The 18,658-nt window shown below is 39.2% G+C and overlaps 1 protein-coding gene across 2 annotated transcripts in view; it reads left to right on the top strand.

The window, feature by feature from the left end:
- LRBA (LPS responsive beige-like anchor protein) overlaps nt 1-18,658 on the top strand; it is a 920,035-nt gene that overhangs the window by 838,404 nt on the left and 62,973 nt on the right. The window contains exons 48-50 of one of the 2 annotated variants that reach the window (XM_073576254.1): nt 2,813-2,902; nt 9,632-9,809; nt 14,521-14,583. In XM_073576254.1, the coding sequence (XP_073432355.1) occupies nt 2,813-2,902; nt 9,632-9,809; nt 14,521-14,583 (331 nt within the window). Of the gene's footprint in view, nt 1-2,812; nt 2,903-9,616; nt 9,810-14,520; nt 14,584-18,658 lie in introns of both variants that reach the window. The other variant, XM_073576253.1, reaches the window with a different exon arrangement.

The raw sequence follows: 18,658 nt of genomic DNA, 5'->3' as shown, positions 1-18,658 counted from the left end.
TTTTTATGCGTTTGTATGCGTTTTTAGCGCGTTTTTACCGCGTTTGCGTTTTTTTCCAACATTTTTAGGTGGCCCCTCACACTACCCAAACCATGACTTTACTAACCCTACCCTGACCCTAACCCTGACCCTAACCCTTAACCAAATCATACTTAACCCTAATCCTGACCCTAACCCTGACCCTAATCCTTAACAAAACCATACTTAACCCTAACCCTGACCCTAACCCTGACCCTAACCCTGACCCTAACCCTTAACCAAACCATACTTAACCCTAATCCTGACCCTAACCCTGACCCTAACCCTTAACCAAACCATACTTAACCCTAACCCTGACCCTAACCCTGACCCTAACCCTGACCCTAACCCTTAACAAAACCATACTTAACCCTAATCCTGACCCTGACCCTAACCCTTAACCAAACCATACTAAACCCTAACCCTGACCCAAAACCCAACCCTGACCCTAACCCTAACCCTAAACCCCCTTAACTAACCCTAACTCTAACTCAAACCCCTAAATTCCATGGTTAAAAAAAAAAACGCATATGCAAAAAAACGCTTACATGAGCATGCCAGTGCGCACATATGCGCATCCATAGGCTATAATAGCCATTTTTAGCGCAAAATGTGCGCATATGTGCGCATGCGCTTTTTTGCAGGGCCAAAAAATGCAACATGATGCGTCTGGAAAATCCAATCGCACACCCCAAAAAAACGCAGCGCATGAAAATCGCATACATGCGCTTACAAGCGCGCAGGTATGCGCACCCATGTTAAATATAGGGGAAAAAACGCATGCGCAGGTTAGCGTTTTTTTCCAGCGCTAAAAAACGCAAATGTGAAACCAGCCTTAGCGATGCACCAGCGATCCTGACCGCGTCATATCGCTGGTCGGGATCGCTGGTACATCGCTAAGTGTGACAGTACCTTAAGACTGAAGGATTATTATGCAATCACTTTTCCCCAAATTGGAGATGGAAAGTGTCTGTTCCCCCTGATGGAAAATGTTGTTCCCTTCAGTCAGGGAAGTTTAGCATCTAAAGAGAATAAAATTATGAAGATGAAAAAAAAATCGGCACATCCATCCATATCTTGATATATTTTACTCATTTTTGAATGGATGTGCCGATTTTTTTCCCTCCTCACAATTTCATTACTTGGCTGAACTTCACCAGTATTGGACTGCAGGGCTTGGTGAGCTCAATATCCCCATCTCTTCTAAAGGAAAGCAAGTCATCATCTCACTACATGAATGGGGCAACACCTGCTATTGATTCGGACAAGGTGCTCAGTCTTCACCTCCAATTTTGCCCAACTTATTGGAAACTTGCTGTTAAATTTAAATTCATATTTTCAAAAAATATTTCCACTGAATGAGCATTTAATGGTAGAGTATTCAACAATAAGTTGCCCGCTTAAAGTTTGCACAGTTTGAGGAAGTTTCTTTGCGCTTTCATCTTGATTGTGTGCCCAGTCCCAGTTGGGAAGACTTTTGTTGTCCAGTGCCGAGTTGGTTGAATAACGATGTGATGGACTGGAATGCTAAGGCATTATTATTAGAAACCTGATTTTCCTGAAAGGCTAGAACAAACATATTAAAGTTTAATTTATACTTATAAAGCACCATTTTCTCATGCAGTAAATTGCCACATTAACTATTAGGAGAATCTTTTACGACCTAACCATATTTTACGGCATGACATTTACCTAGCATGTGCTTCCGCAATTGCTCAGCAACATTTTCCACGGTTTGCAGGGGACACGGCCCAGTCGCACTCCTGTGGAAATTGAACTTGTTGTGGGGCATATCCATGTTAAGTACTATCCTGCCGGATACTGCCACTGGAGGAGGAACCTCCAGTCCCCGCACCTTGAGGAAACCAAGACTTTACACATGCTGTGCCAATTCTTTGGAATGCACTTCCCAGGTCAATACGATTAGTCCCCAATCCCCACAATTTTAAGCGTGCCCTGAAAACGCATTTATTCAGACTGGCCTATCGCCTCAACACATTAACCTAATCTATCCCTATGTGGCACAGCCAAAAGTTATTACCATAACCAGGTTCCCCGCATCATGTTCCCACCTGCTTTATGCATCCATTAGCCCTCTGTGTCTGTACTGTTACACACTTAACATTATGGCTGGTCCGTACAATCAGGGCAACTGTTACCACCCATCTTTCATGTCTCCCTTTTTTTTTCTCATAGATTGTAAGCTTGCGAGCAGGGCCCTCATTCCTCTTGGTATCTGTTATGATCTATGTGATTATTGTTATGCTGTAATGTCTATTGTCTGTACAAATCCCCTCTGAAATGTAAAGTGCTGCGGAATATGTCGGCGCTATAGAAATAACATTTATTATTATTATAATATTATTATAACCTTGAGTTACTAGAAAGAAGTCTGCATTCAGGTTTATAAATGCCCATTCTTAACAAAAAAAAATCTTACATATTAGTTACGGATTTTAATAAATGACTTATTTTTTGTATTTTAACAGGTTCAGTGGCTTCAGGAGGCATTTCCTAAACTTTGTGATAGTTTATCTGCGCTAATATCAGCTGAAGTGTGTGGTGCCTGATTGTTATAGCGTAGCATGTTTCTGTTTAATATCACATAGCGGGACAGAGAAGTTTTGCAGCGTTCCTCATGGAAATAACATCTATTCTCCTAAAATGACTTCACCATACATACCCGTGCCAAGAACAGGACTTGGTCCCCAATGATTTTATTTCGGTGTTGATGCATATCTTGATTTCATATTTAGCACTTTTTTTATTGATCTTCCTCTTCTATTTTTTGAAGGGGGTGGAAGCTCAAATTCGTAGCTTTGGACAAACCCCATCGCAGCTGTTAATAGAGCCACATCCCCCGAGGAGTTCAGCAATGCAAGTGGTAAGTATATTATTAGGATATCCGAGTGATTTCCACAGTAATGAATCTCATTAAAGTATGTGAAACAGTAAAGACAATTGAGAAAGTCTGGTGTGATTAAAGTGACTAATAAAAATACTAAATATCAAATCCATGCATAGACAGCGCAGCCACGTAGATTACATGGCAACTCAGTGACCTCCATGAATATCTTGATGATTTTTTTTTTAATGTAGCGGGTATAGCCCTAAAGATTCCTTGCTGGATTTAAACTTTGTTTTATGTCTGTTGATTCTTTAATGAAAAGTTTTTATTTTTTTTAAATTGTCCTGATCACAATTCCATCTGCTTGTCTATCATAAGTGACGTCAAGAATTCTGTGCTGTTCTTGCTGTAGAAACACTGGAGGACAACATCAGGACTCCAGTAGACTGAGGGGATGATAACATCAAAGCATTTAGGCCACAAAATTGACTGGAGTAGCATTTCTAGCTCTGCACACGAAGGCACACCCCACGTAGAAGAGGTGCCGACCTCATGGCGTGGCGTTCGCCTCTTAATGAATTCAATGCCTCTTGTACTCCTAAACTGGCATAGCATGACCATGCACTTCGCCAGTCCTGATGTATCAGCCCCTGTATTTACAATGATTGAGTTCTGTCAAACACCATTGTGATCTGCTATAAACTGATTCAGTAAAGCATTGTGGACTCCTTACTAAGGCACAGCTAGGGCCCAATGTGACACCACATGGTGCTCCTTCGGATACTTTAAGTAGGAGTTGTTCTTTCCCTGAAGCTTTGCTTGTAGAATACCACTGAATTCAGTAAATATAAAATCTGCGTCATACAGAGATATAGTAAGGTACTGTGCATCTATGTAGGTGGCCTATTAGGATTTAGATCAATAGGGATAGGCACCACATGTAGAACGGCAGTCAGTATACTGATCATCTCACACAAAGAGCCCCTATACACATTAGACTGAAGTCATCTGAATCCTTCAATATTCATGAGTTCAGCCAACTGCCTAATGTGTAGGAGGGTGTCGGATGACTGATGGTTGGGAAAGATGACGATTGTGCTTGTCCAGTTTTGGGCTGCCAGTCACATTGTTCCCAGTGAGATAAGTAGGCAGCTGACGTTCTCTCATACAGAACATAGGAGCGCTCTCCTTTGAGCGCTTCTGTGTTTGGGAGTGTCGGCAATGCATCATTCTGCTGATAACCATCTACTGTGTATGGCCTGCTTTAGCCTGCAGAAAATCTGAGCATATAATGCATTTAAATGGACATAGGCATTGATTTGGACCTGGTTTGACACACACTGCCTAGACCATTAGAATTACAAAGGTGGTTTGCACAAAGGTATTATGAACAGTGGATGATTTTAGGATATTATACAGCTTTCTGGTTGAAATAAAGTTGAGGATATTATGGTTAAATAATACAAATTTAACATGCAATTATGTCGTTTTTGGCTTGCAGTGGCCAGGCTTAAGTTTCTGGGTGGCGCATAGAGGATTATGAGTAGATGACACATTTACACTCACTGGCAGAATGCCATAGTTTCTCGCTTTTCTTTACATTTTAACCTGAACCTTTTGAGTTTTGATTAGTTTCTATTGCTGTCCTATTATGTTTAACTCTTTACCAGTAATTTCTGGTTATTATACAGTGGGGGAAATAAGTATTTGATACACTGCTGATTTTGCACGTTTTCCCACCTACAAAGAATGGAGAGGTTTTTAATTTTTATCGCAATTAGACTTTAACTGTGAGAGACAATCTGAAAATACAAAGCAGAAAATCACATTGTAGGATTTTTACATTTTATTGCATGAAATAAGTATATATTTTTTAGATTCTGCCTCTCACAGTGGAAGTGTACCTCCAATAAAAATTACAGACCTCTCCATTCTTTTTAGGTGGGAAAACTTACAAAATCAGCAGTGTACCTAATACTAATTTTCACATTATTATTCGCGGTGTGTATTTAGAAAAAAATCAAATTTCACAGTAATAATTTTATTTTTCTAATACTCCTTTAGAGACCTAGACTCCTTGGTTCAGTTATCGTAGTCAAGGCAAAGCAGATATTGAAAGGAGACCATGTACAATCACTTTGCTCAATCAAAATGTGTGATCTGAATAAAAAAGAATGCTGATGCGTAAGAGATGAGCATTCTAATGGCCGTCTACGAATTGGGCGAGGGTATAAAATAACAATGCCATTAAAGTGGGTAAACAGAACGGCTTAGCATTTTGCTCTCTCGGTAGGCATTTTGCTTGAGCTCATAATGCATTTCCTCTTCCTCTGGGCTATTGTGAGCACATTTTTCTCCCCACAGCAGAAATAAGAGCCATCTTGTGCTGTGTTAAGTGCAGCAGCCATAATATACGCCAGGTGTAGTAATTAGCAGCCACATGAAGGCCGCCTATTTGTCTGCTGCCGCTGCTGTTGTTGAATCCCCTAGTGCCTTCACACTATCAGATAGCTGGATTTAATTGAGGCCACATCAGATGAGGCATTACTGACACCTTTAATTGAATGAGCATCCAGGGAGAATTAACTCATAATATTGATTGGCTTTTAGCCACTTGCTCAGAAGGGTGTCTGGATAGCTTATTAGTTGCCTTTATTTACACCTTTGTGCAAAGGGTACAAACAGGGATTCATAGTGCAATATGTTTTTGTAAGTACTCTTAATAACTTTTTAAAAAGGGCTGATCATAAAAATGCAAATGCAGTTTTAATAGCTTTTTAACATAAAAAAAGAAGATGTAATCAGAGCGGAGCATTGCTTTTTTTTATACCCATTATTATTTAATTATTGTTACTGCAATTATTTTATTTCTTTTTTGTTATACTAGATTACTAGATAAGGGGGTGTGCTTCCTGGCAAAGTCAGGAAAATAATTTTGAATTGTTTTGAAATTCACCCATTTACTACAGAGAAATTTCCAAGACGGCTTACTTAGTCAAGGTAGCATTAAAGGGAATCTGTCACCAAGTTTTTGCAAACCTTTCTCACTGCAATATCATGTAGGGGCAGAGACCTGGATTCCAGCATTGTATAACTTACTGCTTGCTGCAGTTTTGATAACATCCCCATTTTAAAGATCTATCAGTTGTTCTTAATGATGAGCTCTGTCTAATCCCACCCCCAGCTTTGATTCGCCGCTTTCTGCCTATACACAGTATACACAGAAAGCTGCCAATCAGTGGTGTGGACGGGGTTATACAGAGCTCATGAATATGCTTTACTAACTTGCAGCAGGTTACCTAGTCCTCTAGTGATGATCTTCTGCTGATAACACTGATTTTATCAGAACTAAAGCAAGCAGCCCAATAAGTGATAAATCACTGGAATCTGGGTCTCTGTCTCTGCAAATTAGATGGCAAAAACATGGTAACAGATTCACTTTAACATGAATCGCAAATGTAGTCATAGAATCATAGAATCGTAGAGTTGGAAGGGACCTCCTGGGCCATCTGGTCCAACCCCCTGCTCAAAGCAGGATTCGCTAAATCATCCCAGTTAGATGTCTGTCCAGCCTCTGTTTGAAGACTTCCATTGAAGGAGAACTCACCACTTCTCGTGGCAGCCTGTTCCACTCATTGATCACTCTAACTGTCAAAAAGTTTTTTCTAATATCTAATCTGTGTCTCCTCCCATTCAGCTTCATCCCATTGCTTCTAGTCTTTCCTTGTGCAAATGAGAATAAAGTTGATCCTTCTACAATGTGACAGCCCTTTAGATATTTGTAGACAGCTATTAAGTCTCCTCTCAGTCTTCTCTTTTGCAAACTAAACATTCCCAAATCCTGCAACCTTTCCTCATAAGACAGGGTTTGCAGACCGGTCACCATTCTGGTCGCTCTTTTCTGAACTTGCTCCAGTTTGTTGATGTCTTTTTTAAAATGTGGTGCCCAAAATTGGACACAATATTCCAGATGAGGTCTGACCAAAGAGGAGTAGAGGGAAATAATTACTTCACGTAATCTAGACTGTATGCTTCTGTTAATACATCCTAGAATTGCATTTGCCTTTTTTGCTGCTGCATCACACTGTTGACTCATATTCAGTCTGTGATCTATTAGTATACCCAAGTCTTTTTCACATGTGCTGTCACTTAGCCCTATTCCTCCCATTCTATATATGCTTTTTTCATTTTTATTGCCCAGATGTAGTACTTTGCATTTCTCCCTGTTAAAAACCATTCTGTTAGTTGCTGCCCACTTCTCCAGTTTATTTAAATCTTTTTGAATCCTCTCTCTCTCTTCTCTAGTATTAGCTATCCCTCCTAGCTTTGTGTCATCAGCAAATTTAATCAGTTTACCCTCAATTCCTTCATCTAAATCGTTGATAAAGATGTTGAACAATACAGGGCCCAGGACAGAGCCCTGTGGTACCCCACTTGAGACATTCTTCCAACTGGATGTGCAGCCATTTACGACCACTCTTTGGGTCCGATCACTAAGCCAGTTATGAATCCACCTAACAGTTGCCTTGTCCATTCCATACTTAGTCATTTTTTCAATAAGGATTGTATGAGAGACTTTGTCAAATGCTTTGCTGAAGTCAAGATATACTATATCTACAGCATTTCCTTGATCCACCCAATCAGTAATACCATCATAGAAGGAAATTAAATTAGTCTGACATGACTTATTAGTTACAAACCCATGCTGACTCTGTTTAATCACTTCATTCTTATCCAGGTATTGACATACATGTTGTTTAATAATTTGTTCAAAGATCTTTCCTGGTATAGAAGTCAGACTCACCGGCCTATAGTTGCCTGGGTCCACCTTCTTCCCCTTTTTGAAGATAGGAACAACATTTGCTCTTCTCCAGTCTTCTGGCACTTCTGTTCTCCAAGAATTTTCAAAGATTATGGAGAGGGGTTCAAAAATTTCTTCTGCTATCTCCTTCAGTACTCTGGGGTGTAATTCATCTGGACCTGTTACATCCACCTGTTACACCATACTATGGTCACTATAGTGTTAGTCTGGCCAAGCATCTTCTCTCCTTTGATCTTCACCGTGATGAGGAGGGGGCCATTCTGTTTCTATATTAGCAGAATTGAACTGCACTGATAATGTAGTGATTTCCTTCATGAAAGATTTTCTACTTGTCATCTTTTCTAATATTTAGGAGTTATAATGAAAATATTTATTTATTGATTTCTTCTATTCAGCTGTTTCCTCCATTCTTGTACTCTGCCTCATATATTGTTTGTATCACACTGTGTATTGTTTTTAAGACCAGGTACTCTTGGGGATATTTATTTGACCTCCTTACTTTAGTGGTGCATTTTCTATGTCGTGAAGCAAATTCTAAAAATCTAATAGTAGAGTTTGTAGTAAAATGGACGTTTTAATTTTTGGGAAAATACAAAATTAAAACATTACCACCATTGGGTGTCAAACATTTTTTTGAGAGATAGAAAATATCTGTGATTTATGTTATACTCCATCAGATTCTAGCCTTTCCCATTTCGATATGCAGTATCTATATCGCTGCTTGGCTGACTGCATCCCATGTTCGCATCCTATAGGGTACGTTGACTTCGTAGAGCAGGGGTCCTCATACCAGGACACCATTTTTTGAGACGTCCCCAGCCTGTGTATGAGCCACATGGTTGGCAGCCATTCATTTAAAGGCGTTGTCTTATGAAGACAGGTTGTTCCTATTCCGATGTTATTCTCAGGACCCCTTGTCATTAACTAGAACCCTCCTGTATGTAATAGCAGCTCTGGCACGTTGCAGTCCTTTGTATTACACGAATGGTCATACGTGGTCATACTAAATGGCCGCCATGTAATACAACATTTCGTGTTTGCCAGACGTGGAGGTTACAGAAACTAGTACGTATTTTAAAAGGGGTTGGGTCTGATAATGCAGCATTATAATTGCGGTCATTTAAAACATTATATTAATATTGCTTTTCTTTTTTTTTTTTACATTTTAAAACTTGTATTAAATTTTCAAAACACAAATACAAGTGTCATTACATCACAATTTCAGTCATGTTAAGAGTGAATCCATTAAACATATCACAAATGCATATAGCATTACACAGTAAGCATAACCAAAATTTGTACTTAGTTACATTAAAAATAACATTGAAGTGTAAAGAAGAAATCAGATTATAAGAGAGAGAGAGTAGAGAAAAGAGAAGAGGGAGGTGAGGAAGTGCCGACAAAGGGGTCAATGAACTATATCCAGAGGCACTGGAACTGCCGAATCAGATGTCTCCGATGAGATCCCAATATTCATTGGAGGATTTAAATTCCATCAAATGACACCATGATCTGTTACATTTCCCATATGAGTTGCTTATTGTTGAGATCAACATTATCTCATTCTTGCTTTTCTATATTAATATCCATCTACCTGGGGCTTTCTAACCTCACTGTACCACACCATGTGAATTTCTAAACTGCACATACAGAATTATTATGATATGATATCAACATGATATTATATTACTGGACTTAAAAGATATCGGCATATAGGCTCATGTTTGTGAAATCCTATTAATAGCAGGCCTTCCCCTCAGTGGCCTTATTGTGGTGTGCTTTGTATTTTGTTTCTGCTCTTTGCTCTTCTATTATAATCAGGTCTTCCTTTTCTTGTCCTGTTTCCCTTCCTTGTGTCCTTTGATTTGTCTTCATACTCTTGTTCCCTTCTTCCACTTGTCTGGTTTGTTGTTGTGCCCACTCAACAGTATCTCCTCCTGCAGACTCCACTGATGTTTACAGACCAGGCTCAGCACGATGTCATTATGGTTCTGAAGTTTCCCTCCAACTCGCCCGTCACTCACGTTGCAGCGAATACTCAGCCTGGGTTGACCAGTCCCGCGGTCATTACTGTCACTGCTAACAGGCTATTCGCAGTGAACAAGTGGCACAGTCTTCCTGGTGAGTACAGGTCAAAGATATATTTTACGGTATGTTATACAGTATAAAGGGGCATCTTAACATTATATTCCAGTTTATCTGGTTTTCATGCAGATTTTAAATACTTTTATATTGCAATTTGTTTTTAGCCAAAGCTACAAATGGATCCAGCCGGAAACATACTAGTCTTTGCTGTATACAATCCTTACTTTTTTTTAGCTGATCCTAGATTTGAATCCAAAAACAATTGAAGACCTCCATAGACAGCTACAATTTCACTTTAGAGCAGTGCTTCCCGAGTGTTTGAACTTGAGCGTTCATAGTTTCTGGACAATCTGTTTAAAGGAAAACGTCTGCCCGGGACAGGCTTTGGGAATGTCGTGCATGAATCATTGATACAAGGAGCAGGAAACAATGCCTATCTTCTGGACTGCCACTTAATTTGCTTGAAGAGATTAAACTGCAGTAACCAGTTTCAGCCACTACAAGATGTACAGAGCTGTGCCTGACATACAGTTAAAGGGAACCTATCATTAGAATCACACTGAGTGAACTGCGGGCAGCAAGAATCAGAGCATGGCTGCTAGAGAGCAGCCAGGTATGTTTCACTCTGAAACACCTCTTTGTTTCTGAGGAAACCTCGTCTGAAAAATCGGCTGTGGTCTACAGAGGGAGACCTGACTAGTGGGGTTCCGGGCCGCCTGCTCCCTGCCCGCTCCATGTGATTGACATATCTATCCCTATGCACACACATGGGAGATAGTTAGGTCCATATATATTTGGACAGAGACAACATTTTTCTAATTTTTGTTCTAGACATCACAATGAATTTTAAACAAAACAATTCAGATGCAGTTGAAGTTCAGACTTTCAGCTTTCATTTGAGGGTATCCACATTAAAATTGGATGAAGGGTTTAGGAGTTTCAATTCCTTAACATGTGCCACCCTGTTTTTAAAGGGACGAAAAGTAATCGGACAGATTAAATAATTGTAAATGTTCATTTCTAGTATTTGGTTGAAAACCTTTTGTTGGCAATGACTGCCTGAAGTCTTGAACTTATGGACATCACCAGACGCTGTGTTTCCTCCTTTTTGATGCTCTGCCAGGCCTTCACTGCGGTGGTTTTCAGTTGCTGTTTGTTTGTGGGCCTTTCTGTCTGAAGTTTAGTCTTTAACAAGTGAAATGCATGCTCAATTGGGTTGAGATCAGGTGACTGACTTGGCCATTCAAGAATATTCCACTTCTTTGCTTTAATAAACTCCTGGGTTGCTTTGGCTTTATGTTTTTGGTCATTGTCCATCTGTAGTATGTAACGACGATCAATCAGTTTGGCTGCATTTGGCTGGATCTGAGCACACAGTATGGCTCTGAATAACTCAGAATTAATTCGGCTGCTTCTGTCCTGTGTCACATCATCAATAAACACTAGTGATCCAATGCCACTTGGAGCCATACATGCCCAAGCCATCACACTGCCTCCGCCGTGTTTTACAGATGATGTGGTATGCTTTGGATCATGAGCTGTACCACGCCTTCGCCATACTTTTCTCTTTCCATCATTCTGGTAGAGGTTGATCTTGGTTTCATCTGTCCAAAGAATGTTCTTCCAGAACTGTGCTGGCTTTTTTAGATGTTTTTTGCAAAGTCCAGTCTAGCCTTTTTATTCTTGATGCTTATGAGTGGATTGAACTGTGCAGTGAACCCTCTGCATTTACTTTCATGCAGTCTTCTCTTTATGGTAGATTTGGATATTGATACGCCTACCTCCTGGAGAGTGTTGTTCACTTGGTTGGCTGTTGTGAAGGGGTTTCTCTTCAGCATGGAGACTATTCTGCAATCATCCACCACTGTTGACTTCCGTGGGCACACAGGTCTTTTTGCATTGATGAGTTCACCAGTGCTTTCTTTCTTTCTCAGGATGTACCAAACTGTAGATTTTGCCACTCCTAATGTTGTAGCAATTTCTTGGATGGGTTTTTTCTGTTTTTGCAGCTTAAGGATGGCTTGTTTCACCTGCATGGAGAGCTCCTTTGACCGCTGGATTCCTTCACAGCAAAATCTTCCAAATGCAAGCACCACACCTCAAATCAACTCCAGGCCTTTTATCTGCTTAATTGAGAATGACATAATAAAGGGATTGCCCACACCTGTCCATGAAATAGCCTTGGAGTCAATTGTCCAATTACTTTTGGTCTCTTTAAAAACAGGGTGGCACATGTTAAGGAGCTGAAACTCCTAAACCCTTCATCCAATTTTAATGTGGATACCCTCAAATGAAAGCTGAAAGTCTGAACTTCAACTGCATCTGAATTGTTTTGTTTAAAATTCTTTGTGGTAATGTCTAGAACCAAAATTAGAAAAATGTTGTCTCTGTCCAAATATATATGGACCTAACTGTACCTGTCAATCAATTAGAGCATCGAGGGAGAAGCCAGCCAGGGACCACTCTGAACTAGTAATCCAAAAAAAGGTATTCCAAGTACTACTATATTAAAAATATATAGCTTTATTAATAATTAAAACATGATTACACAAAAATATATACCAAAAAGATGATGTACACGAGAGATATTGATAGTTAAATTAAAAAAAACTTTATTAAAAATATATATAAAAACAAATATAAACGTGTGATGTAAGGGGCACAAGATTTTACTGTCTGGGCACTTCTGGCCCCATCACAGCCATGTCAAGTATTGGCATGGCTGTGATTGGCCTGCGGTGCACTGTATAAAAAATAAATTTAAAAAAGACGTGCGGTCCCTCTATTCTTGATGATCATCGCAGTTAAAGCTAACAGCTGCGGGCTGCAGCCTGCAGCTGTAAACTTTATCTTGGCTGGATATCAAAAATGGAGTGGTTCCCATCTTCTTTTTTAAATTATTTAAATAATAAAAGAAAAAACTGCGTTCAGTCCCCCATTTTGATAACCAGCCAAGCTGAAGCAGACAGCTGGGGGCTGGTATTCTCAGATTGTGAAGGGGCCATGGATATTGGCCCTGCCCTTGCCTAAAAATATCAGCCAGCGGCTGCCCCAGAAAAGGTACATCCATTAGATGAGACAATGCTGGCACTTTGCCCGGCTTTTCCCACTTGCCCTGGTGCTGTGGCAAGTGGGATAATAATTTTGGGGTTGACGCCAGCTATTTTATGTTCACTGACATCAAGCCCCAGGTTTCAGTAATGGAGATGGATGTCTATAAGACACCACTATTACTAACTCCGTAAGTAGAAGTAAAAAAAAATTTCACACAGAGCAAAATCTTTTACTTGAAAAAAAAAGCACACCCCAGCCCTCATGTACCCATTTTTAATGTAAAAATAAAAAATCATACTCTCCTGTCCACCAATAATCCATATGTCCCACAGCGAGCGCCAACTCTGCTACATCTGGATGCATTGCTGAGCGGTGGTATAATTTGACCGCTCAGCCCGGCATCTAGGACACACTGAACTGAGAGTAAGAACGTGGCAGCATGTAACCGGTGTTAACCTTAATGATGTAATCACCGGTCACACACAGGCGTGTTCACGCTGAGCTCATTGTGTCCTGGATGCCAGGTTCAGCGGTCGCATCATGCCACCGCTCAGCAATGCATACAGATGTAGTGGAGTTGAACCTTGTCATGGGACATGTGGATTATCGGCAGACAGGTGAGAATAACTTTGATGTTTCATTTTGATAAATAAGTAAAACAGGGTCGGGGAGTGTTTTTTTTTTTTTTTTTTAAACAGACTCTCTTCTGTGTGTGTCTTTATTTTTACTATGGGGTCAGTAATGGGGCCGTCTGATAGATCCCTCTCCATTACTAACCCCTAGTCTTGATGTCAGCAGTCATATAACAGCTAACATCAAACCCAAAACTATTGCTAACTCACCAGAGCCAGTGGAAAGAGCCAAGACTAAGCGACAGAATTTCTGGTGCAGCTGATGGCTGGTGTTTTTAGTCTGGGAGGGGGCCAATATCCATTGCTGAGTTTCTTCCCTAGGTTCTTCAAAAACTGCATGCAAGTGCACCTAGAACATTTAGTAACATTATACTATTAACACTTCTATTTCTTTAAGCATTCAAACTTTGCATCATTTCTTCCTCACCTGCCTTAAACTTCTATATAGTGTTCATATTTAGGTAGATATATATGTATTTGTGTGTGTGTGTGTGTGTATGTATATATATATATATATATATATATATATATATATATATATATATATAGTAAAAATGTGGTGTTTTATTTACCATTAAGGTCTCATTTAGATGTCACTGTTTTTTCACTTACGCTAAAAAATGGTTCTAGTGTCATCCACATTTTACATCCAAGTTTCATCAGTGTTTGGTCAGTGTGTCGGTTTTTACCCGTAGTGATTTTTACATATGGAAAATTAAATCTATAATTTCAAAGCTTTTCCTGTTCATTGCAATGTTAACCACATATGGTTACCATGATGCAGACCAATAGACTTGTATGGGTGATTTCCATACAGGATATCAGTAAAAACGGACAATGGATAGAAAATGTAAGTGAAAAACAAGCTTCTTAATGATGCCTAGGTATGAAGCCTTTTTCAAGCACAATGGTTGCTCTTGTTTGTTGTGTCATTCTTTTTTTTTTTTACCTTGAACAGTCCTTGCTCCCTTCATTGTCTCACTTTGGAACTTCCCTTTTTATATATACACATACATTCTGTGTTTATTCCATGAACTAAACCGTTTTCCCCCTTCCTTTAGCCCATCAAGGTGCTGTGCAGGACCAACCGTACCAGCTGCCGGTGGAGATCGATCCTCTCATAGGTCTGTCACTTTCTCCTCTCTCTGCGATTCATTAAGCCCTGTATGGTAGCCCTGAAGTGTAGATTACTGTTGTTTTTCACTTGCCAGTTGCCTGGAATGGAATTCTCCTGATAAACCATTTGCATGCAAATTGGAATGCAATGAGCTGTGGCTATGCTGGTATTTCATCAACTCCCCCTCGTTGGCTTGCCTAATTTGAACAGGCCTAGGACGTGTGTCACCGAAAATTAATATGGATGCCGTAATAATGTGTGATTGAGAATGGCGCATGAAACACTGTCAGGATAATATTGGATCTTTTCATCACTCAGACTTGTTGATGAGCAGGAGCGAGGCCCTGTTATGATGAATTGGCGTTTGGTAATGTGCTAGAGTGGCATTTTTTTCTCCTAGGGAAATTTTCATAATAACAGTAAGGTTCCTCTCTGTGCAGAGAAATAAAACCTTGGTGCCAGGGCTTTATTGTCAAAATCAATCCTTTTTTTTTTTTTCTTTCTCTATGGAGCTGCCTTGCATGCTTCATAAATTAATGGAGCTGCCCCTTTTTTATTTTTATATTCCACTTTATTCCTATAGCCTTATATTATCTATTATTTTTTTTTTTTCTTTTCATTGACAAAGGAGAAAATGTTGCGGATGTGTGAAAATGTTGTTCTAGAAGATTAATAGATGTGCGTACAGAACATCAGGGTCTGTATGAGCATGTGAAGTATCGTCTCATTCCTGTCTGTCATTGTCTGCTCTTCCCTTGTGTGAGGAGTCAAGATGATGGGCAATGAGATATGGTTTATCCTCCTCAGAAGTAGAAAGCAGCCTTTCTGTGACTTATAGTGTGTGTTCTGACCGATGTGCAGGGGATGGAAATGGATGAGCTTCAGTTCATTATCATAGCGTTTGCTAGGCTTCCCCTATCAGTGAGTCCCCTGATAATAGTAAGCGAACAGCAGGAAAGCTCTGTTTGCTGGCTAAGAAAAAAAAATTGCATTGCCACTTATCGAATGTGAATTCACAGCGTTCTGTTCTGCAAAAAGAAAATGCTGAAGTTTAAAAAAAAATGTGCTTGTGTGCAGGTGTTTTTAACTTGTGTTTTTTTTTTTTCAGTTTTATTTTTTTTGTTTTAGAATGCAAGAGAAAATACTTAACTTACATTTTTCATATATTCGTTGGTCTTATATATTTATATTTTACATACCTTGTACTCCTCCTTTTGGGACTCGGGGTAGCAGGAAATGGATAAACAGTTTCTTCCCTGCCTGTCCCTATACACCCTATCTCAGGTCATGGGGCCCACTAGTAATAGTCTTTTACATATATAGTTCTTTGAGTTATGGGTTAGATATTTTCGGTGACTAAAACCGCTATAATTTTCTTAGGACTTGTCCATCATAGTAATTAAATATACCAAAAAAAGAAAATAGTGATAGTTAAAAAGAAAAGCATAAAATGAAAGTAGAAAATCAACTAAGTAATGTCACAAACAATATAGAAACTGCTGTGTAGATGGTCACGCAAAAAGATGGCAAATGCAGGCACAGTGCATGAAAATGAAAGCATTGCGAGCTAAACATAAACCATGCTGTCTCGTTGCACTAGTGATGGGTTCTCAGCGATATTCAGTAGCCCAAAGGCAACAGTAGGTAGGAAAATTTACTTGGTAAGAAAGACGGGGATCTGAGGGTGTAGCAGTTTTTGCTGCGGTGTACAGTACCTTTATAGCCTATGGAAAACGAAAGCCGCAGTGCAGACGGTGCAGATTTTTCCGCGCGGTTTTCCTGCGGTTTTGAAACCGCAGAAAAAATTGACATGTCAATTCTTTCTGTGGATTCCGCAGCGGTTTGCCATCTTCTCCATTGAGGAGATGAAAAACCACAGGGCAGAACCGCAGGCCAATTCGCAGGTAAAAGCGCAGGTCTTTTGACCTGCAGATTTACCTGCGGATTTTACAAAATCCGCGCTGCCAAATCCGCAGCGAGTGCACATACCCTAACAGTGGAATGTAATCAGTATAAAGTGTTTAAACAGTGGTAACGGTACATGCTTAGCTATAAAAAAAAAAAATGTACCCCGCTCATGTTTCGCCCCAAGCATCATCAGGGGATTTGACTGTAATTAATATTTATGTTGCGGTGATGGAAGTGGTTACATATGTAGTATAACAATGAATCATCATACTATATAGTACTTACATCTTTTTATACTTCGGAATAACCAACAGGCTTTTATTATGCTTGTTTCATTTCTATTAATGAGTAGTCACAATGCAACATTTTTACCAAATTTCTGAGCATTGAAAGTCTGACAATCGCTGGGAGAAGCGGAGTTATCAGACACTGGAGAAAGACACAGATCCTGGAAAAATAGAACAGGGACAAACCAATGTCACGAAGACGCTCTTTTTATGTAACGTTAGTCAAGATGTAAATCAGTTCAGGCGGTTCTGGAAAATAACAAGCTTGATGGCACCCGCAGAGAAGAGAACATTTACTTACTAAAGAATTTGATGCTGAACAAAGTGGAATGAAGGAGTATTGATGTTGCAGCTACTTTCATTTTTCTGGCGCATAAACATATCAGTTTCTTTTGTATAACTCATGTCTGCAGTGTAGTCTCACTTTCATCTCTTATAAAGCATATTAACCTTGAGACGGGGAGTATCAGACATGTTAGTACATATGTATCCCCACTGCTACTTGATAACTCGCATGTGATGAAACGCAGGCTGTCAGTTCTAGCTCACAAACTTAAGCACCTTCTTAATTTTTACATATTTTCCAGCCTAAATAATACTTTGTTGGGGCCACAATATATATATATATATATATATATATATATATATATATTTACTACCCTTTTCAGTTACTTGTAGTATGTCGTTACCAATATAATATAAAATATGGTTCCTATTATATTGAAAATAAGGATTTTAAGCCATTTTTGTGGATAGCTATACTTTTAATTTTCTTTACCCAATAAACAGATTCATAGTAAACGTTCACGTTTATTATTAAATATTAACGTAATCAAAAATACATTTGTCCCCAATAACTTTTGAAATGACAAATTAAAGTATTTTATAGTATTTAGCTTTTTTTTTGTCTTGCTCTGTTACATTAACATTCCCCTGGAAGCCCCTTTAACAATTTCTTTCCCTGCAGGTCCCCTTAAGGGTATGTTCACATGTAGCCTTTTTGCAGAGTTCTTTTGGGTGCGTTTCTTCTGTGCAAAAAATCCTGCGTTTTACAATACCAACAAAGTGAATTATATTTCAAAACTCTCAATCACAGCAGCGTTTTCTTACCTTGAGTTTTTTTGAGCGGTTTGTAATTTTTTTAAAATCCACAGCATGCAGAATTCTTTCTGCATATTTTACTCTTTCAAATTACAGTAATGGGGAAAAAAACAAGTAAAAACTTTCAAGTTGTACACCGCATTTTTACTGCCACTACCCTGGTTTGGGTACAGAAAAAAAAATGCAAAAACACAATATGTGATCCTACTCTGTGTATTTTGCATGCTATAGCATTCCAGATTGTTTAGAAACCATTTGACGTCTTACCTGGGGTTCTAAAATCACTCAACAAGTAATTACATGTGCAGGTAGTTACAAAAAGTTCCTTCTGCTATGACGAATATGTTCTATGGACCCACCACCATGACCATACAAGAGAACATGATATTTGCAGAAAATAGCAAACAGAACATTAGCGGGAGCAAGAGAGCTAGAACTTGATGTGCTTTTTAGTGGAGTGTTTAAAGAAAGATTTCCTTGACAAAACCAGCATATATATGTGTTTATACTGTATATGTGTATATATTTATTTATATTTGCAATTTGTAATGCAAAAGTAAACTGAAATCTAGTGAAAATGAAGCAAAGGTAAGAGCCGTTCACAGAGAGCAGCAATCATCCGTAATGTATACATAAAAATACAGGGTGGGCCATTCATATGGATACACCTAAATAAAATAGGAATGGTTGGTGACCCAGATCGGCACGCCTGAATTTGCAGAATGGGCAAAACAAGAATTCGAACAGGACCCTCAATTTACACAGAACATTATGTTCAGTGATGAG

The sequence above is a fragment of the Dendrobates tinctorius genome, unplaced genomic scaffold (assembly GCF_039654945.1).
Source record: "Dendrobates tinctorius isolate UK_male_01 unplaced genomic scaffold, ASM3965494v1 ptg000008l, whole genome shotgun sequence".
In the NCBI taxonomy this organism is placed as follows: domain Eukaryota; kingdom Metazoa; phylum Chordata; class Amphibia; order Anura; family Dendrobatidae; genus Dendrobates; species Dendrobates tinctorius.
Note: the sequence above shows the minus strand (reverse complement) of the source record. Positions and strands in the feature narration are given on the sequence as shown.